This window comes from Seriola lalandi, unplaced genomic scaffold (genome assembly GCF_002814215.2).
Source record: "Seriola lalandi dorsalis isolate HSWRI2012SDOR001 ecotype SW California unplaced genomic scaffold, Sedor1 jcf7180002054234, whole genome shotgun sequence".
Classification (NCBI taxonomy): domain Eukaryota; kingdom Metazoa; phylum Chordata; class Actinopteri; order Carangiformes; family Carangidae; genus Seriola; species Seriola lalandi.
The window spans coordinates 1,026-19,644 of record NW_019524787.1 but is presented as its reverse complement, the minus strand read 5'-3'; the positions used below and the strand labels follow the sequence as shown (position 1 = coordinate 19,644).

The window sequence follows — 18,619 nt, the reverse complement described above, 5'->3', positions numbered from 1 at the left end:
TTTTTTTTTTTTTTTTTTTTTTTTTTTTCTACCAGCTCAAGTAGACCAGTTTTAGATGTTTGCAAACATCATGTGATATCTATCCCGAACATTTTCCCAAATCCACAATGTGATATTTCATACCCTGACAAGCATAGTGAATATCTGGGTCATGACTGTGATTGGACGATAAGCAAAGCTATCTTTGGGTGGTGAAATTTACTGTTAGCACTGCAATCATCTGCACCAGGCACTGCATATAAAGGCACTGCTGAGTTAAGTGTGTGTGAGTGGGAGAGAGAGAGAGAGTCTGTGATGAGAAGAATGATGGACCTCATATTTCTGTCAATAATCTTGGAGGTCATAAAGGGTAAAGTGAATCATTTGGCAGGTGAAGTGTCTGAGCTCACTCTCTGCTCTCCTCCATCACAGGGTTTAATCTGTTTAATGGAGGAGGAATGTACATTTTGGCTGCAGTGTTCATTTTGCCCTGATAGACTACTTCAGTATCAGCCTATTTTTCAGGGCCTGTTGCCAAAGGCTGCATTAGAAAACCCCTCCTTGGTGCAGGACCTGGCCATAGCTACTGAATAAAATGATTTTTGTAATCTTTGTAAATGGCTTTGGCCTCCCTGCCAGTATTAAAAACAGTTTATGATAGATGGATGGATTGTAATGTGCAAACTGATTGGTAGCATACACACTGACAGACAGTTCAGATAAAGAAAATACTCATTGATCAAGTATATTTGTACATGTCAAGGTCAAGATATACTTTATTTGTCTCCATTATGAATCAAATAAGTGATAAAGTATGCTGTCCTGCCTCATGTCATGAGGGTTGAAAAATTTGGAATGATTTACATTTTTTTAAGGAAACGCTAACACTGGCTGTGAAGGGCTATGCTTAGGTCATATTATGCATTGATTCATTTATTAGTTGGTGGACAGATATTATTCAGTGATGATATTTTGGAATCAATTATTCGTTTTCAGTAATATATCCAGTAAAAATCCCCCTCCAAATTTTTTTTTTCATTTTTTCACCCTTCAAAGTGCATTTGTCTGATGTACCAACCTGTAAGAACTTGATCAACTTAAAGAAACAAAAAAACCATTCATACACATGCACATATGTACACGCACAATCTGAAGTTTACTCAGGGGCAACAATAGCAGCTGTGAATGCTGTTGCCATTATTATAAGCCATGATTCCCCTTCTCCCGCTCTACATATTCAGACAGACGCGCACACATACCTGCGTACGTGCTCACACTCACGTAGATGTACGCTCTCAATGTTTGCGTCACTCAGTCATTCAGGATATCCGTTTATCCAACTCTGACCCAATTATGTATCCTGAGTAATAGCATCAACATATTTTAGGTTCTTTGCTCTAATGCTCATGTATTACTAGTCACCACAACTCAAGATTAGATATCACAGAGAGCAGGCGGATGGAGCGATCACTGCTTGCTGGAGACTGGCTGTAAAACTATTTACTAAACTTAGGATTTGAACATTATTGACTATAAGTCTATTTATGTTTTGCATATTGTGAAAAGCTCCAAAGGAAATCCAGTCGGTCATGTCACTAATCACTGGCCATTTGTTCGAGTGTGAATAGATTTGAGCAGAATGCCAGTGTTGAGAAAGGGCTGGTTCAAGCACTGTAGCATGTATTCACTTTTGTCCAAAAGTTGGATTCCCAGAAGTTTCAGTTTTTCTGAGTGAATACTATCCCAGCTTTTGACCTGTCCTGACATCTTGCTCTGTGTCTGTAGAGTGTGGTGAAGATGGCTCTTGGTTAGATGTGAGAGATCTGCTCCAGCAACTTCCAGATGTCCACCACAGCCTCCTCCGCTACCTCTGCCACTTCCTCACCCTTGTGGAGTGCAACCACAATGACAACCGCATGACTGCCCTCAACCTCGCCACTGTGTTTGGACCCAGTGTCTTCCAGTGAGTTTAAGCTTTTTTTGAGGGTACATGTGGTCAAGCATTCAAAATAAATACCGGTGGACCAATGTCACCATCACTGCAGCTTTCTCTTTTTGCTTTCTATCCATCATATACAGTAGTGTGCAAAAGCTTTAGGTATTTTAGATGTTTCAGCTGTAATCCATCACACAATACCTCCAGGGAGGTGTCTGATTGGCCCCAAATTTATTCTGCAGCATGACAACAACCCCAAACTTACAATCAGAGTCTTTAACAACTATCTTCAGCCTGAATCCACAGAAGAATCGAGACCAGTTCTCCAAGGTGATTGGAACAACCTACTTGCCAAGTACCTTGAAAAACATATGTACCAAGGAGAACGGGTACAGTTTTAAAGGCAAAGGGTGTTAAAAGGGTGGACAAATACTGATCTGGTGATATTTTTGAGAGCATCCTCACTTTACTTTTAGTGTTAAAGCCTTTGAACAGTACTGTATAACCAAACAATGAAACTTCAATGAAACTTAAAGTACTTACATGTATTGAAGCTTTAATGTCTTTCACCCTGGATTAATCTTTTTATTTTTTTGGCCTCCTGGGGTCCATTGCAGAAAGCTGTAAACAGAATGCTGCCACCTTTTTATAGTGACTTGATGAACTCAAGTCCAACATTCAGTCTCCTTTGATATTTTGGTCTCTACTAATTCTGAGGGAAGTATCTGGATCTTAAGCTGCTGAATGCTCCACTGGGTTCAATTAGCTAGCTTCTAATTTGTCTGTCCTTCATTTGGTGCTGAGTAGGCAGTGTAGCACTTTTTCCGCTGAAAACAGCTGCCTGCTGCGGCTGGAAATGAGGTTGATGGAAGTGAACAGTCAATAGTGGTTATAGTAAAAACATTGTATTGTTATTTTAAAATGGCAAAGGTGTACCAGTCAAAGTGTACCTGTATCATTATCACACAATCCAAATTCCATTTACTGGGTTAAGATTCAATAAATACATCAGTCTGACATTGGTCTTAATGATTCACACTCAACAGCATAGGCTGACTAAACTCAACTTTTTGTATTTATTACATTTTTCAGTCTTTCATACAGGCCTGCTTTAGTGTCTTCATATCCTTGAAAAAAATAACTGACATTCCTGAAGTTTGGTGTCATCATCTCTGCAGACTATTTGTTGCAGTCTTTAAATAACAAGAGACAGAAAGAAAAATAGTCAGACAGACAGTCGGGATAATGGATGTTGAGAAATTGAATCATCCTCTCACTATTTCTGTTTTTTGAGTCAGATGTTAAACACTGGTTCCATATGCCAGAGCAGAAGGATGGGTAGAATGGTTCAGTACATATAGAGTAAAATAATGAACCCCAAGTCAAGTTGTCAAGTCAAATTTGGTCCATAACTAAAGACTGGGGAAAAAGTGTTTACTTAAAAGGACTACAAGTTTTGGTCTGTGTTTCAAAATGGAAAGATTTTTTTTAAATTTTTAATATTGGAGAACCGATTAAGTACATAAATAAAAAAAAAATGGTAAATGTATAGTTCAAAATACAAAGGAATCTGAAAGTACTAATATAAGCTGTAATGCTGTACTTTGTTTCTGTCAAAATGTTTGGCCAGCAGATGGTGCTGTAGCTCATTTAGAGAAGCTAAAATCACAATATTTTTACAGTGCACAATGGCTGCACCTGATATTCCTGAAATCCAGGGCTTGCTCATAAATCTCCCACTAACAAGCTTCTTTATATTTTGTCAGACACCTGAAGTCTGAATACTGGTTTCCTCTGTGGGTCAAACATGAATCAAAAAAAATTTGGTCTGCAAAACGTTCTGAAATCTGATGTTTTATTCTGTCATTATATAAATCAAAGGTCACACTCCACAAATACAAATTGAGTCTAGTGAACAATTTTGAAGTAAATGTCATATGAGATATAGAAAACAGTCCGACCTTAATGTATTTCTGAATATTACTCTGATGTTCATAAATAAATGATGCAGTCATTGGCTTCATACGCCTCCCTGCAGCTGCTCAGCTAAGTAACTCTGTTCTCACTAGTATTTTTATAATGGGCTTACTGGGCAGTGCGTTACAATTCATACCCTTACAGTTCCCATCATACAGCTGCACTGTTCTTCCAGACTGGTCACTCCAGACTGGTGACTGGTGAAGTAATAACCCTTTATTACTGGAGATGCCCACCATCTCAAGCTCGGGAACCCTGCATAGAAAATAGATCAAGTCTGACTAGAGAAAATGGAGAAGAAGAAACTGCACTGGATACTGTTTCATATGTACAAACTGTTCTCTTCATCACAGCCTGTGTGTTAATGTTATATAATTAGGCCTGCAGTGAGGCCTACAGCCAAGTGTATACCTCGTACAGCTGTTCAGTAACAACTCAGTAGAATCAGACACTGTACTTACAGGGGCAGCTGAATTCTGCTGTGTTAATCAGGTCAGCTAACTGATGACTAAGTTTCAATTTCTGTGTCACTCTTGAACCAAAATCACTATTTTAGTATGTTTTTATTCAACACAGCAGATCAGTAAAATTACAACCAGAAAGTCATTCATTAACAAATTCTCAACTTAATTTCTACTCTGATAAAATCTCATTTTGTTTGCTTTTATTTTTGTTTTGTCTCTTCTCTCTGTTTTCCAGCGTGGCTCCTGGTTTTGAAGCAATGAAGGACCAAAATATCTGCAACAAGATCATGGTCAAGCTCATCCAGAACTACAGCAATATATTTGAGACAGACAAAGAAAAAGAAGGAAGGACAGAGGAAATATCAACCCTTATCATTGTCAAGGTGTTGTATACTCGTTGAAACAGCAGCTGCTGATGTTTATATAGAATAGATCTGTGCTGGTGGTCAGAACAATGTGGTGCAGCTGGTAACTAATTGGCAACTAATTGTGAGTCACATGTTTTGCCCATGCACTTTAAAAAGTGTGAATTCCTCTGCCCTCACCCTCTGCCCATCCACTTGGAGGAGGTTGGTATTTTATAAATAAATATAGGATAATATGATGTCAAGCTAAACTGGATTTATGTATTGATCTTATATCACAGCCTCACAGGAAGGACTCCTCCACAGGTGGCTGTTTTGAGTCTCCGGTTGTTGATTTATATTTGCTGCTTCGATGGCTGATGTCATTATTGATCAGCTGGTTTGTCTGGTCTGCTGGTTTTCCTGGCAGCTTCTTGTTACATGAAGAAAGAACAAACCAAGCACAACACACCAAACCATCAAAGTAATTTAAGTCATATGATGTCATATTCAGTCTACAGTTCTTAAAATACAAAATAGAGTCTATAATTGGAATTAGTCATAAACTCCCCTCAAAAAATTCCTGTTGAAGAATCAAAACTGTGTGTTTTATGCCATGAGAGTGCAAACAGAGACATGATCACTATCTCTCTTAGCATGACATATTTAATATCTTTAAAGACTTTTGACTTGTTTTTGTTCAAAATGCAATAAGAAAAGTATAGCATAAAATTACAATAAACTGAAGTTGGTTCCAGTTAAGTTAAAAAAGTGAAATGAGAAGAATGTTTACTGCTGCAACAGCTGCAATAAACAACAGACTTTTGCATCACAAGCAGAATGGCAAAACCTTGTCTGAATGTCCACTTTTGGAAAGACATCCCTCACCACAGTCTATAGACAACACCTTGATTGTTGATTGATGAGTGTGTTATTGGTGTGAAAGGGGACATTGGCCATGTGATGCCACAGTGATGGGACCAGGCCATGATCAAGGTATTTAGCTCCCTGTGGGTTTGACCTCTCACCTCTCACGGGATACATCGCCTACCAAACATAGTTCCCATGTGACACCATGCTTACCATGCCAAAAAGCACTGCTGAAGATGTTGATCATTTAAGAAATTAAGTGATTGCATGCAACCTGAAATCTAAAGGTCCAGATTTCTCGTAGCAATAAAATAAAATCTGGAAACACTTTGTAGTAGATGTAGATGAGTGTAATTATTTTGTAATAACATTTCCAGTCACAAATATCGGTGCGGTGTTGTGAATGCCTGTAAGGGCACTGCCACATGAGATCCCGCTGACCCATGGGAAACCCCTCAGTCAGATAAGATCCTCTTACACACAAACATGCACACATACAGAAAAACACTTACACGTATGTGCATGCACACACAGTCTGTGGAGGCCCCTCGCCTCCTGACCTTCCTCTTAATGCCTTTGAACGCAACACATGTGATCACTGGTGTTGCCTTTACCTCCAGCCATAAAACCCTGACAAGCAGAGGGTGTACATGAAAGTGTTTATCTGAGTGTATGTGTTTGAGGATGCAACTTGTCAACCTGTTTAAATCTATTCTGGTCCCTGTTGTTAGAGCTCTCAGAAGAAAATAAAAAGTAGAACACACATACCCAGGAGTCCTTCTAAAATCACTCCTTGATTGTAAAAAGATATTTTATAGCTACTGCATATATGGCTGCAGTTACAACAATAATAACTGGAGAATAAAGCTTCCTAGCCTCAGTTAAATGTGATTTGTTGTTCCTGTTACTCTACTATATGTAAGACATGGATTACAAATACAAAAAAATAACCATCTTCTTTGTTGTCTTTCTGATCCTAGGAGGTGCATGTGACAGATACAGACACAAAGACGTCACCCAGCAACCTCAATGCAAAGACACCGACACCAGTTCCCAGGAAGAAAGTGCGTGCTCGGCTTTTCAGTAGCACGCCTGCATGTGTGCGTCTTTATTATGCGTTAATGCTCCTAGGTGTACATGTTATCGAAGCTTTTGTCTGAGTCTGCTGTAAAATGCAGTGTTGCTGTTTATGTGTGACATTCCCAGGTCAAACTTGCTTGAACCTTTCAAATTCCCTTACATAGTCCTTTTTAACACCAACCATGTGATCTGTGTGACGTGATTAACTTAACATGGGCATGTTTTGGAAAAGCTGTTTTCCAACACCAAAGCCATTCCTGTGTGCGTCTGTGGTTTTTTTTGTTGTGAGTTTTAAAGATGTTATGAGTGTCAGCTGACTTGTCCATACTGCCTGGAATGGTATCTGAGGTCACTCAGAGTGAATAGTTGATGGCCTTTTTAACCATATATAACAGACATTACTGATAACCTATCACTTATGTTTAAGAAAAAAAGCACTGTTGAAACAAGCATTTTCTTGCACTTGCTGACATTTTGAAAGAGGCTAGTGTGACTTAGAATTGACAGCAAGTATTAAAATTTTTATTTTCATACTTAATTGGTGGTACAATTTAGAAATGATAAAGCATTCCCTATTATTTTCCTACTGTAGCACAGTGTAGAACAGCTACTTATCTACTTTTATAACAACATGCAGTAAATTGATCTGTATTATCTAGTAGCCTGACTGTATTTTATTCACTCACTTTTCCTGATTGTGTAAAATGCTCATGGCTGTCTCAATGAATGCAATCTTTATGCTACAATAATCATTTATATGTGTTTATTCTCTTTTTTTTTTCTTACTCTCATTTTCTGTCTATGCATTTTCCAAGGTTGGACAAAACAACTTGACAGAAAATGCAGCACATCTGAACAAATCCTCCACTGGCACTCCCAAGGCAAGACCACGGAAGAAGAAGGTACAGAAAATAATGCTTTGTTACTGTCACTATGATTAATTGTTCTCGTTTAAGGGGCTGGCCTAATGGTTTACTACAGGTTTTTCTCACCCTTTCCAATAAATACTTCCTGCTTCTTTATCTGCTGTATTGCCTTAGTCCTGATTAGCCAGAGGTCATCTCTCAGACAGCCTCTGATGCCTGTGGCCTCGCTGCTCGGTCACATGATGTGATTTGATAAAGGCAATCTGCTGCAGGAAACAACATACTTATTTGCAGTGAGAGACAAAGATTGGCTATGTTATGCTCCTCCAACTACGTTCTGGTATTATTACAGATGAGCCCTGCCACAAAAACAGCATTTGGCCATAGATTTGAGTGGAATTAAAGCTTGGAAATTTCCTGTTTGTCTTCATGTTTTAGAAATTGTGCTCAGGATTCATTTATTTGAAATAAGAGAGCTACATTTTATACATTTAATTTTGTTAAGTTTTATCCTCTGCACCTTTTGATCTCACATGAATTCAAAATTAGCATACGTTCATTTATATATGTGATAAAATTATGAGTAATTCCTCTGAGGTTGGCTTCAGTTTGCCGACAAAAACAGACTGAGATAATCCTTCTGTGGTTGTTTTGAATGCAGTTTTGAACAAAGATCTGACACCATAAATGCGGTCTACCTGTCAAGACCAGTGTCACTGTAGAGATAAAAAGAAATGCTGACTGACAGCAGGATAATCTCAGGGGAATAAAAACATCTGCTGATGAAGAATGTTTTCTTCCCACCCTCCCTCCCTTTTAAATGCCTGAGGTTACTATAATTTTAAGCTAAGAAGCCCCTCTGCTCTCATTATGCATGTACGTAGGTGCACAGATACACAGCGAGCCAAACACACTTTCAGTAGAGGTGGATGACAGCCTTTGAGGTTCTACTGAAAGAGACAGTGAAACTGTTTCCATAAACCAGAGTAAGAGTAAAACTATAGCAAAAAGGAATTAGCACATTGATCAACAATTAGTTCCCGTAAGTACAACGCATTAATTAATTTAGTACATGCACACGTAATTACAGTTAGCATTACTTAGAGTGTTGCATTAGCAGCATGTTAGCTGCTCTAGATAGCTAGTGTATTGGTTAGCTTGGTTAGCAATCAAAAAATCATAGAAAAACTGACTGTGTCCAAAATCACCCCCTTTTCACTCATTCACTGGGCTCCATTATCAATGGTAAATTGTTTACTCAATGGTGAGCAATAAATAGAGATTTCAGACACTCACTCGTTTATCCTCCTCATGAACCCTAGAATTTAAAGTAAATCTAAATGTAGTTCTGGACTCAGACTAACATCTACTAAATTACAAGTCAGAAATCACAAAACAGCTGTGGTAAAGGAGAACCTACAGTTAATGCTCCAAAAAGGGCATTTGCAAATGGCTGATGTAACAATGTCAATTAAGCAGCAACTGCCATAGAGCTGTGCCAGTGGGGGTCGCTATAGCAACACATTGTTCAACTGAAATATCTGGTGGCAGACCTATAGCCATAAGGGGTAAACTAATATGACAGTATCAACACCAAACACATTAACTTGAATATCGCTGCTGATTCCACAGACTCCTAGAAACTCCTCACTTCCTGTGAATATACTGTACTAAAATACTGTAAATAGCTTTACCCTCTTAATGATTAATCAAAGTGATTCATCACTATAAATATTAACTTTTATAGCTACATTTCCCAAACACTCCCGTAGGACCTCTTCTATTAAAACTCTCAAGGCCAGACCCAACCCAAATTTGGCCTCAATGATCGCTACTGCTAAAGACAAATACAGTTCAAAGTGTCATTTTTGTATTGGTCACCATTCACACATCACTACTGGAGCTACACCACATGGTTGGGTGCTGTGGCACTGTGAGGTGTGTTATTTGTTAAGTCTATCATTTATGCAGTATTTATGTGCCTAAGGTCATTGTTGGCTAGTGGTGAGAAAAAAACACACAAACAAAACAAACACACCCACACACACTTCAGCTAGGGAGCCCTAAACTTGTCTGTTGTATCTGGTTGATTTATGATGCACCTGCCATTAAAATGGATGAATGTGTGATCAAAGGGGAATTTGGTGAGATGTTTCAATACTTGAGCTTTGGACTCCAAAAGGCACACAGTCATTATTACTAAATGCTTGTTGTTGAATTAATATGATTAATGACACAGTTCTGTTGCTATGGTCAGACCACAGTACTTTTTCAAAATATGCAAATGTCAGCTTTCATAGTGAGTGTTCTTAGTGAAGTGTTTGTGCTAGTGGTGAAAAGAAGGACAGGTGTAGATCACATTGCATTCTCACCTCTGAAAAACTAGACATCTGTCACCAGTCAGTGAATAGAGATCAGTTAACAGAGGTATAAGTTGTTATCAGGCCAGCAACAACTGCCTTTCCATTGTAGCAGATTACAGCAGAGAGAAAGCAAAATAAAACATTAAGTTCTGAATATTTTATTTGGTTTTATTTACAGTCTTTTGAGATTCTTGTCACAAACTTCAAATTATAAGTTAATCCATGATTTAGAAACCAGGTCATATCCTCCTTCTGGTCTGTGAGGCTCCTTTGCCATCTGGCCTATTTAGCTCCTACTTGTTGTTGCTCTGTGCTTGTTTTTATGCATAGGCAGAAAGGCAGCATGGCGTTGTTGAAAGTGACCTGGAGTTCTATCGATCTACTGACTAACCTCCTGTAACTACCATCATACATTGCAAAGAAAATGTATGACCTGTATGTATGTATGTATGTATGTATGTGTGCCACATGAAAGGAATGAAACAAGGAGCGTCCCTTTTTTTTTTGGACTTTGCCATTTCAATTCTCTACACATAGTTTCCAGTAAAGTAATTAGTAAGTGAACAATTTCAGTTTACATTTTTCAAAGAAAAACAACACAATACAAGTTTCTGTTTATTGATCTTATAAAGCAAAATAAGACATAAACAAAACAGTTAATGAGACAAACCTAACAACACAGACCTACCAAGATGACAACACCATCTCACCAGCACTGTTGAAATCCTTTGTCAAAGCACCCGTTTCTATGGATTTGAAAATGGGGACTTGTCCATGCTTTCTCTATGATGGCTGCATGGCAAAACAGGCTCCAACCCCCTGAAAAACAAGCTAATGTCCACATTCTTCCCCCTTTTCAACCTTTTTTTTTTTTACCCTCTGTGGTTTTCTGTGAATGACAAATTTAGCTAAATCAATTACAAAACCCCGAGGGGCAAAATCCATACCAGGTCTAGTTAAAGAAGCCTGTGGAGCTAATTATGTTCCCAAAGATTCACCCATTAAGTGTACCAATGACTAAATGTCCAAATGGAGGCAGCATCCATAGATTTTAGAACAACCCATTAAGTTAAACCCCAAATGGAGATGTTCCACTGATTGCATTGGTGTAAAGAAAAAAAGTAGGCCTTTTAACTAAACCGACAGACATTTATCTAGAGCTAGGCCTCTTTCAGCATTGGGTGTTTTTGACAATTATCAATACTTCAGCTGCTGGCGTCAGACCATACTCTGTTTACCACAGCCAGCTGGCTATTTGGCCTCAGTGTACATGGGCAACCGTAGGAGTGCTTTCCATATATACTAAGAGAAAGCTTCTTGACACATTCTTTAACACTTCTTTCAGGTCTCCTTGGTTGAAAATGCAGAAGGGTACTTTTCACAATGTGGCTGTAATTAGGTTAAGGTTCTTCTCCTACACTACAGTCGGTGGTTCACGCTGTTTATACCCACTCAGGGTCAGCACGGTAAGGCTAACATCAATCTAACCTTACATTTTTATAGGCTAACCTGTTTTTTCCCCTTTTTTGTGGTTCTTTTATTGCTCTCTGCTTCACCTCAAAAGATCCTCAAATGAATGTTTTATTGTAACCCAAGCGAAGGATGAAAGCTCTACTGTGTGTTTATTTGTGTTTGTGGTTGTACGAGCTTGATTGAGTGGGAATATTAGCCATGTGTCATTTCCCTGTGATATCTCATACTTCCTCTCACGCGACTCACCTGTTGTTGGCGTCTCTCTCTCTCTCTCTCTCTCTCTCTCTCTCTCTCTCTCTCTCTCTCTCTCTCTCTCTCTCTCTCGATCTCTCTCTCTCTCTCTCTCGCTCTCTTTAAAACAGGTGAGGAAAGGGAAGAGTGACGGCATGCCTGAGGACGCCCCTCAGCCCAACCGCTCCTCTCGGTTACCCCATGCACGGCCTCTCTCCATACCAATAGTTTTGCCCCTGACCACTGAGCTGAGGAGTCCCAGTCCAGAGGTGATGGAAACGACTCCCATACCTCTGGCTCGCCAAGACACCCCAGACACTGCCTCGCACCAGGGCCATCTCGATGTCAGCCCCCCTGGCAGCATGGAGGCCCTCAGCAGGTCAGTGTGTGATGAAAGGAATGAATGAAATGAATACTGATTATTATTTACCAACCATAATTTTTAAATAAGTAATTGAAACCTACCACCCGTGCAAAAATAAAGTTCACAGTCAAAAATGAAATTTACTTACACTGTAATGTAGCCAGCTACCCCCCACAGTTTTATGAGTTTATTACGATTACACTTTTATCTGTAAGCATGATCCTTTATGGCTGCTAATAAAACCTAAGGTCATATAATACAAAACAAAACTTCATTGCCACATACCTAACATTAAATGTTATCCAATTTCTACTTTCATTTTGTGATGTCGTCTTGCTCTCAGTCTTTCCAGTTCCAATTTGGAGTTCAAGGGGGGATTCTAGCAGTGGTAAATAGGTTATGACCACTGTTTGCATAGGTGATGTGCTAGCAGCCGAGGGTAAGGGTGAAGAATCTTGAGTGTCTGACAGCAATCAGGGATCTAAAGCCAAGGCCCTGTGGCAATGTGCCTTTGGCATGCAAACAAGCCTATTATAAGAAGCTGAAACTGGAACCACTTGGTGTCAAGTGTCCCCAGTTCTGGAATAGCCAGCCTACAGTTGTGTCTGTTGTTGGGGCTCTTGCTGTTTTAACTTGCACCAAATCCAGTTTATCTTCAATCACAAATAACAAGATTAATATATAGGTCTTCCTGATGATAGACTATATGTAGAAGACAGTGGAAAAACTACAAAATATAATCAGGAGCAAAACAATAAATGCTGTGTGTGTGATGTTGAAACACCAAGATGAGAAATGATGACGCTGTTTTGGCTTCTACTACAGTTGTAGACCACACCTGTGACCTTTAGTATGACATTAATCAGTGCTTAAAACCGTGTCAGCACCAGATCCATTAACACATTAGTATGACACACCGTGGTTTGCTGTCAGGCATACTTCTATACTGTATTACAAATCTCGCTCCAGCTTATACATATTTTTAAAAAATCATATAAATGTAATGTTTGTTTTTTTTGTTTTTTTTTATCACAGTATAGTATAATATATTACTAATCAAATATCAAATATTTTTTAAGTTCTGTGTCCCCAAGGCAATAAACAGTATTGCTTGTGTGGCATAAAATTTGTTAAATCAACAAGGCCGACCATTGCCTGTTAATGGAAAAGATGTTCCTGTCTACATGAAGTGACAAATATAATACTTTAAAGGTGGCAAGAGCTGTCCTCACTATGTCATGATACCAGTAAATCTTCTGGTGGATTCCCTTCCCACACACGTAATTCTCCTTGCCAGGTCATATTGGGTGACTGATCTACAGACATTGTGACGGGATACCCCAATAATGTGCGTCACCAGTCTGAACTCACTGGTATTTACTAATAGACACATGCAGCGGGCAAAAGACTAAAAGGAGTTCACTATCTTTACTGTAAGAAAGCTTTCAATGCTCACTAGTGTCTGACAAATTAGACACTGACAGCTGATTTTCAAACATTCAAAGACGAGATTTTTATGTGGAAATAGTTGAAAATAGAGAAAGTTTTTATGAGTTTCTATAAAAATTATTTAGTAGCCGTGATTTTTACACATGAACCAATAGCATACACCAATATATGATAATTTTCTATCAATTGAAATCTGGATTTTCATATCTGTAGCTCCTCTCATGCCTACTTGTCAGCTCGCTCTCACTTTCCATAGGTATGTGTCAGTCAAATCTGTGTCAGCATAGTGCAGCACATCCAGTAGCACAGCACAATGGGTTACAACTGAATTAAACATATCCAGAGTGGGGCGTCGAGTGCAGTCCTCGCTGCAGTCGGCCCCGGTTCGAATCCTGCATCGGACAGCCCTTTACTGCATGTCATTCCCCCTCTCTCTCTGCCTCCCCATTTCCTGTCTCTCTCTACTGTGCTATCATAAAGGCATAAAAAGTCCAAAAAAATATACTTAAAAAAAAAAAAAGTGACAAAGTCAAGGAACTGCTTTTGTGCAGCATTTGTTGTGTTTTCCTTTTTTTCCTACATTTTATTCACAATCTTTAATTTTATAGGGTGTGAAATATGAAGTCAAGAATTCATGAAGTATGTTTACACCTTGTTGGTGGTAAAGAATCTATTTTTATTTGTATATTGACATGTGTGTTAGATTTGACACCAGCACCCTTCATTACAGGGAGCACTCACTATCCTGAGTCACCCTGTTCGCTCTTTGAAAATCATCATCCTCTCGATTTCCTATTTGTGGCTTCACTTTTAGATGTGTAGATGTACCCTCTGTACTGTATTAGAGAACAAGTCTTTCATCTTTAACATAACACTCTGGCTCCTCCTTATCAAATACATTAATGCAGTAATTTTGTATGGCACATTGCTCTCACCTGTAGTTGAAATATGACACCAGCCTCATTCACCACATAGCCAACATAGCAGAATCATGTGAACATATTTTGTTCTTAGCATTGCGTAGTTGCACATAAGGGATGCATGCTGGCTTTTGTGTGAAGTTGCCATGGTTCACTGAATCTTGTGATGTAACTATTGGGTTTCTTAGAAGAGCACTGGAAATAGGTGGGAGTGAGGAACGTTGCAGTGTGGTGTGAGTGCAGGTTCCCTGTGGGTTTAACAGTATTGTTGGCTGCCTGTCAGGAAGTCTCATCCATCAGCCTGAAAGCCTGACAGCTCATATTTACAGCAGGAACCTGGCTGGAACAGACTGGTTTTGAAGCACTTTTTTTCCAAATCACACACAGGTCTGTGGCCCTTAAATGTACTAAGATTTAATGTCAATAAAGATTCTCAGTCATTCAAGTCATAGGATATGAATAAGTAGGACATCAAAACCAACTGGATTTTTTAGAAGATATTGGTAATTCATCCAAGAGGCTTCTTCATTGTCAAGTCAGGACAGCTGAAGCCTCAAGGAACCAAAAACCCAAGCCAGATGCAATTGATTTTGAACATATAGATACTACGTTTGATGTTCAAGTTCAGTGACAGATGCCTGGCTTGATACTGAGGTGAAAGGATGACTGCAGGTGCTCCCAAGTCAATAGTCAAAATCATTTATGTATATCAGTCTGTACTGAAAAGACTGTCGATTAATTGATTGGACGATTATCAGAAATGTAATCGTCAGTGATATTGATCGTCGACTAACTCTTCAAGCATGCCAAACGTTCATATCTATCAGCGTCTGTGTGTGAGGATTTGCTGCTTTTTCCGGAGCACGTGTGGATGTGAAATAGATTAATTCACGTAATCATTATCCAGCCCTATAGTTTCAACAAGTATGTTGAGTTATTTCAGCCACCGCTAATATCTATGTGAAAGAGTCTACCCTTTCTCATGCAGTAAGCTGCTTTGTCATATTTACAGATCCAAATTAGGTGTTTAGACTATTCTCACTGGTATTCCGCTAATAAAACACAAATCTGGTGTTTTACTGTGTCATTTTGCTTTCATTGTCAATACTGTTTAGCCAAGGTAATGGTCATAATAAAGAGACTCGAGAACCAGATGGATGTAAGCACTGAAGACAAAAATTTTCCATCTTTAAATTGTTACATATATCTGCAGGTCTTCTGTGCCTCAGTTTAAAACCTAAAGCGTGATGGCTTCTGTTTTGCTTTAACACCTTTTCCTGATGGAATGAGCATATACCTTAGTATAGCTTAGCCAGGCTTATCCAACAAACACTCTGGATCTTGACCACCACACAGTTTGTGCTTGGAGGTATTCTGAGAATGTCCATCACCGGTCTAAAAGCTGATGGTCTGGGGGTCCTGAACGGACTGGAGACTGAAGAGACTCATACGTGGGACTCTTTGCCTCTTATTAACAAAATGCAAAAATAACCTCTCCATGGGGTTGAGGCATTTGGGATCTGCCATTGTTCTCCACATCAATCCCTCACTGCTGCTAGCTAAACAGCAAGTGTTTTTGTTACGTGTTGTCGAGGGATTTTGGAAAAGGTACGACAGGGCAGGGCGGAAGGAAAAAGACCCTGCCAAGAATCAAGTGACCAGCATCCGCTAAGCCAGACTACCTTTGTCTACTCATTTTTTATAAATGTTGAAAAAGTGGAGTGTGTCCAGATTGACCAACTTGTCATTGGTAGTTTTCCGTTTGCCCCGGAGGGATCAGGCCCCTTCCGAGTATCCCTACAAAGCTTTTTGTTATCCCCTCAGTAAGGTAGTGGGTAAGCAGGATTTCCGCTTTTGCAATTCACGGCGGCTGTGACGGCACACATTATTTTAATACGCCTGCCAGACTGTGTAACACTAGTTAAGAACATGGGTGTGGGGGAAAAAAAGCATTTAAATGTTGTGCAGTGAACTACACCTGCACCTCAAAGGCTGGAGGAACACATGCATATTTCCTGTACATTGTGTCATTAGAGAAGACTTTTGAAGTACAACAAACTTTGACCCATTTTGATTCCTGCCTGACGTGAAACCTAAATCCTTTGTTTTGAATTTGTTGAGGTGCAGCCTGGATGGTGAAAGTGGTTTCCCCTCCTCTCGGTACGCCTGCCCCTTACAGTAAACCACATGAAGGCATGTCACGTACCAAAACACACCAGAGTACCAAACAATTTGCTCAATAACAACTCTTTCTTCTGTGCTTTAGAACATCTCAGACTCAACATGTTTACAGCTTACAATCATGACTGATTGTGGGTTTGGATTATTTCAATTTGATGTCATCTATTTTTAACAAAACCAGCAAGCCAGAATATTTAGACCATTCACTGGACGTCAGTAATATAGTGTGTTTTCTCCTTGTGGCATCAGTGGAGCTGTAAATAGTACAAAGGATCAGAAAGGACTAAAACAACACCAACTCCTGCTGAAGATATTCATGATTCAATCAGTCATTATTTAGAGGATTTTCTGTAAACCATTCAGAAATTAATAAGTAGGGCTGCAATCAATATAACTTTTTGTTATCAATTAAGCTGCCAATTATTTTCTCAATTATTCAGTTAATTGTTTGTTCTATAGACTGTTCTATAGAATGGTGATGTTTTCAAATTGACCACAAGTTTTAAATTTGTAATGACAATAAACAAAGATGCTCACAATTAAGAAAGTGGAACTAGGATTTTTTTTTTTTTTTTTCATTTTTGGGTAAAAAAAAATTACTTAAATGATCCATCAAGTATCAAACTAGTTACAAAATAGTTAATAGTTAATTGACAGATTATTCTTCTGTCAACTAAATATGACATACTTGTATTGAACCAATTATGTCATTCACTGAATGATAGATAGTCAGATGAGCAGTTGAGAAATGTAAAAAAAAATGTCTGTGTGCATCTGCTGTACCTGGTTTGACAACATTTTCTTTAACCTGAAATTTTGTCCAAATCCTTTCTGTTGTGAATTTGTAAATTAAGAACATTGGTGGAGTTCATGTTGTCCCGAGAAGTGTTCCCTTCTCACAGGTAAACATCCATATAAAATCCCACGTGGAGTAAAAAGTAATTAAAGGTTTAGCTATAGTGAAAATATTCCTCCTTGTGTCTTTCACGTTCATTTAAAATTAAAGAATCTAATAGCTAATAAAGTTTAGCTATCACGGTCAGCCGTTGTAGTAACACTGTATGGAATTTCATTGTCTAAGAATATCTCATGTTAAATTAAATAAACATGTATAAAGTTAGCCTTGTTGAGGTCATTCAGCACTTACTTATTTGTTAAATAGTGTATAACATTTTAGGTTTTGGTTGCAGTGTTTTTCTTCCTGCTTTGATTTTAGAGGAGATAATACAGTATTCAGCTCTGCTCAGGCAAACAAGACTTGGTGATTATGAAATTTTCAGCCTGCAAGTGCCAGGATATGAAAATGTTAAGCAACCTCAACATTCAGGGCCAAACACTGAGTTCCTCTTATTGTTGCATAATTTTATCATGTGTCACTGGCATACATCCAGTGGCAGTAACCAGCCTATATTCTAGAGCAGCAGCCATTTCTCTGTTGGATCATAATAATTACCCGAGACAAGTTGCACAAAGGCACTGATCTGTAGCACTGCATGGCTATTATTCTGCAGACAAAAGCCAGCCTTATGCTCCTATTTTCATCCCAAGTAACATGTAGTGATGGGTGGGTGGGGTTTGGGGGGAGTGTTAATGTTTTTATGCCATAGGCAATACACACATTGTGGAAGCTAATTAATTATGTCTGTTTTCATATTTCAGTTCCCAAGAAGAAGAGCGGCCAATATCTCCTTTCTACATGAGGTAGGCTTCATGTCTCTGTTATAACACTGGCAGAACTGGATAAGAGTATGTTGTTTTGGACTAGAGGTGTGGGGGAAGTGGCTGTGTGCTGCCTCACTGCATTATCATCGGAAACAATGGAACCACCAGTTAGAGGGAAAGCAGGGCAGCGTGCACATGCAACAGTTTGTTCTCCGCAGTTTGATTATTCTGGCGGAGGCAGCCAGAGGGCACGTTTCAGACACACCACCTAAACAAAATGGCAGGGTCTGGGTGAAGACACTGTTTCAAAATTATGTAATGTTTAAGATTATTGAGCAGTGTGGGAGCAATGATATCTGGAGATTAGAGAATTAATGAATAAATTGATCGACTAAATAATTTTCTACTGTATTTGCAACAATTTTGTTAATTGATTATGCAATTCAATAGTTTTTCAATC

At 38.9% G+C, this 18,619-nt stretch overlaps 1 protein-coding gene across 1 annotated transcript in view; it reads left to right on the top strand.

Moving 5' to 3' along the window:
* LOC111653601 (protein FAM13A-like) overlaps nucleotides 1-18,198 on the top strand; it is a gene marked incomplete at its 3' end in the record, with an annotated part of 26,404 nt that extends 8,206 nt beyond the window's left edge. The window contains exons 4-9 of the mRNA XM_023404218.2: nucleotides 1,765-1,942; nucleotides 4,592-4,739; nucleotides 6,551-6,634; nucleotides 7,466-7,552; nucleotides 11,715-11,962; nucleotides 18,157-18,198. Coding sequence (XP_023259986.1) covers nucleotides 1,765-1,942; nucleotides 4,592-4,739; nucleotides 6,551-6,634; nucleotides 7,466-7,552; nucleotides 11,715-11,962; nucleotides 18,157-18,198 — 787 coding nt within the window. The remainder of the gene's footprint in view (nucleotides 1-1,764; nucleotides 1,943-4,591; nucleotides 4,740-6,550; nucleotides 6,635-7,465; nucleotides 7,553-11,714; nucleotides 11,963-18,156) is intronic.
* Between the last annotated feature and the right edge of the window lie 421 nt (nucleotides 18,199-18,619).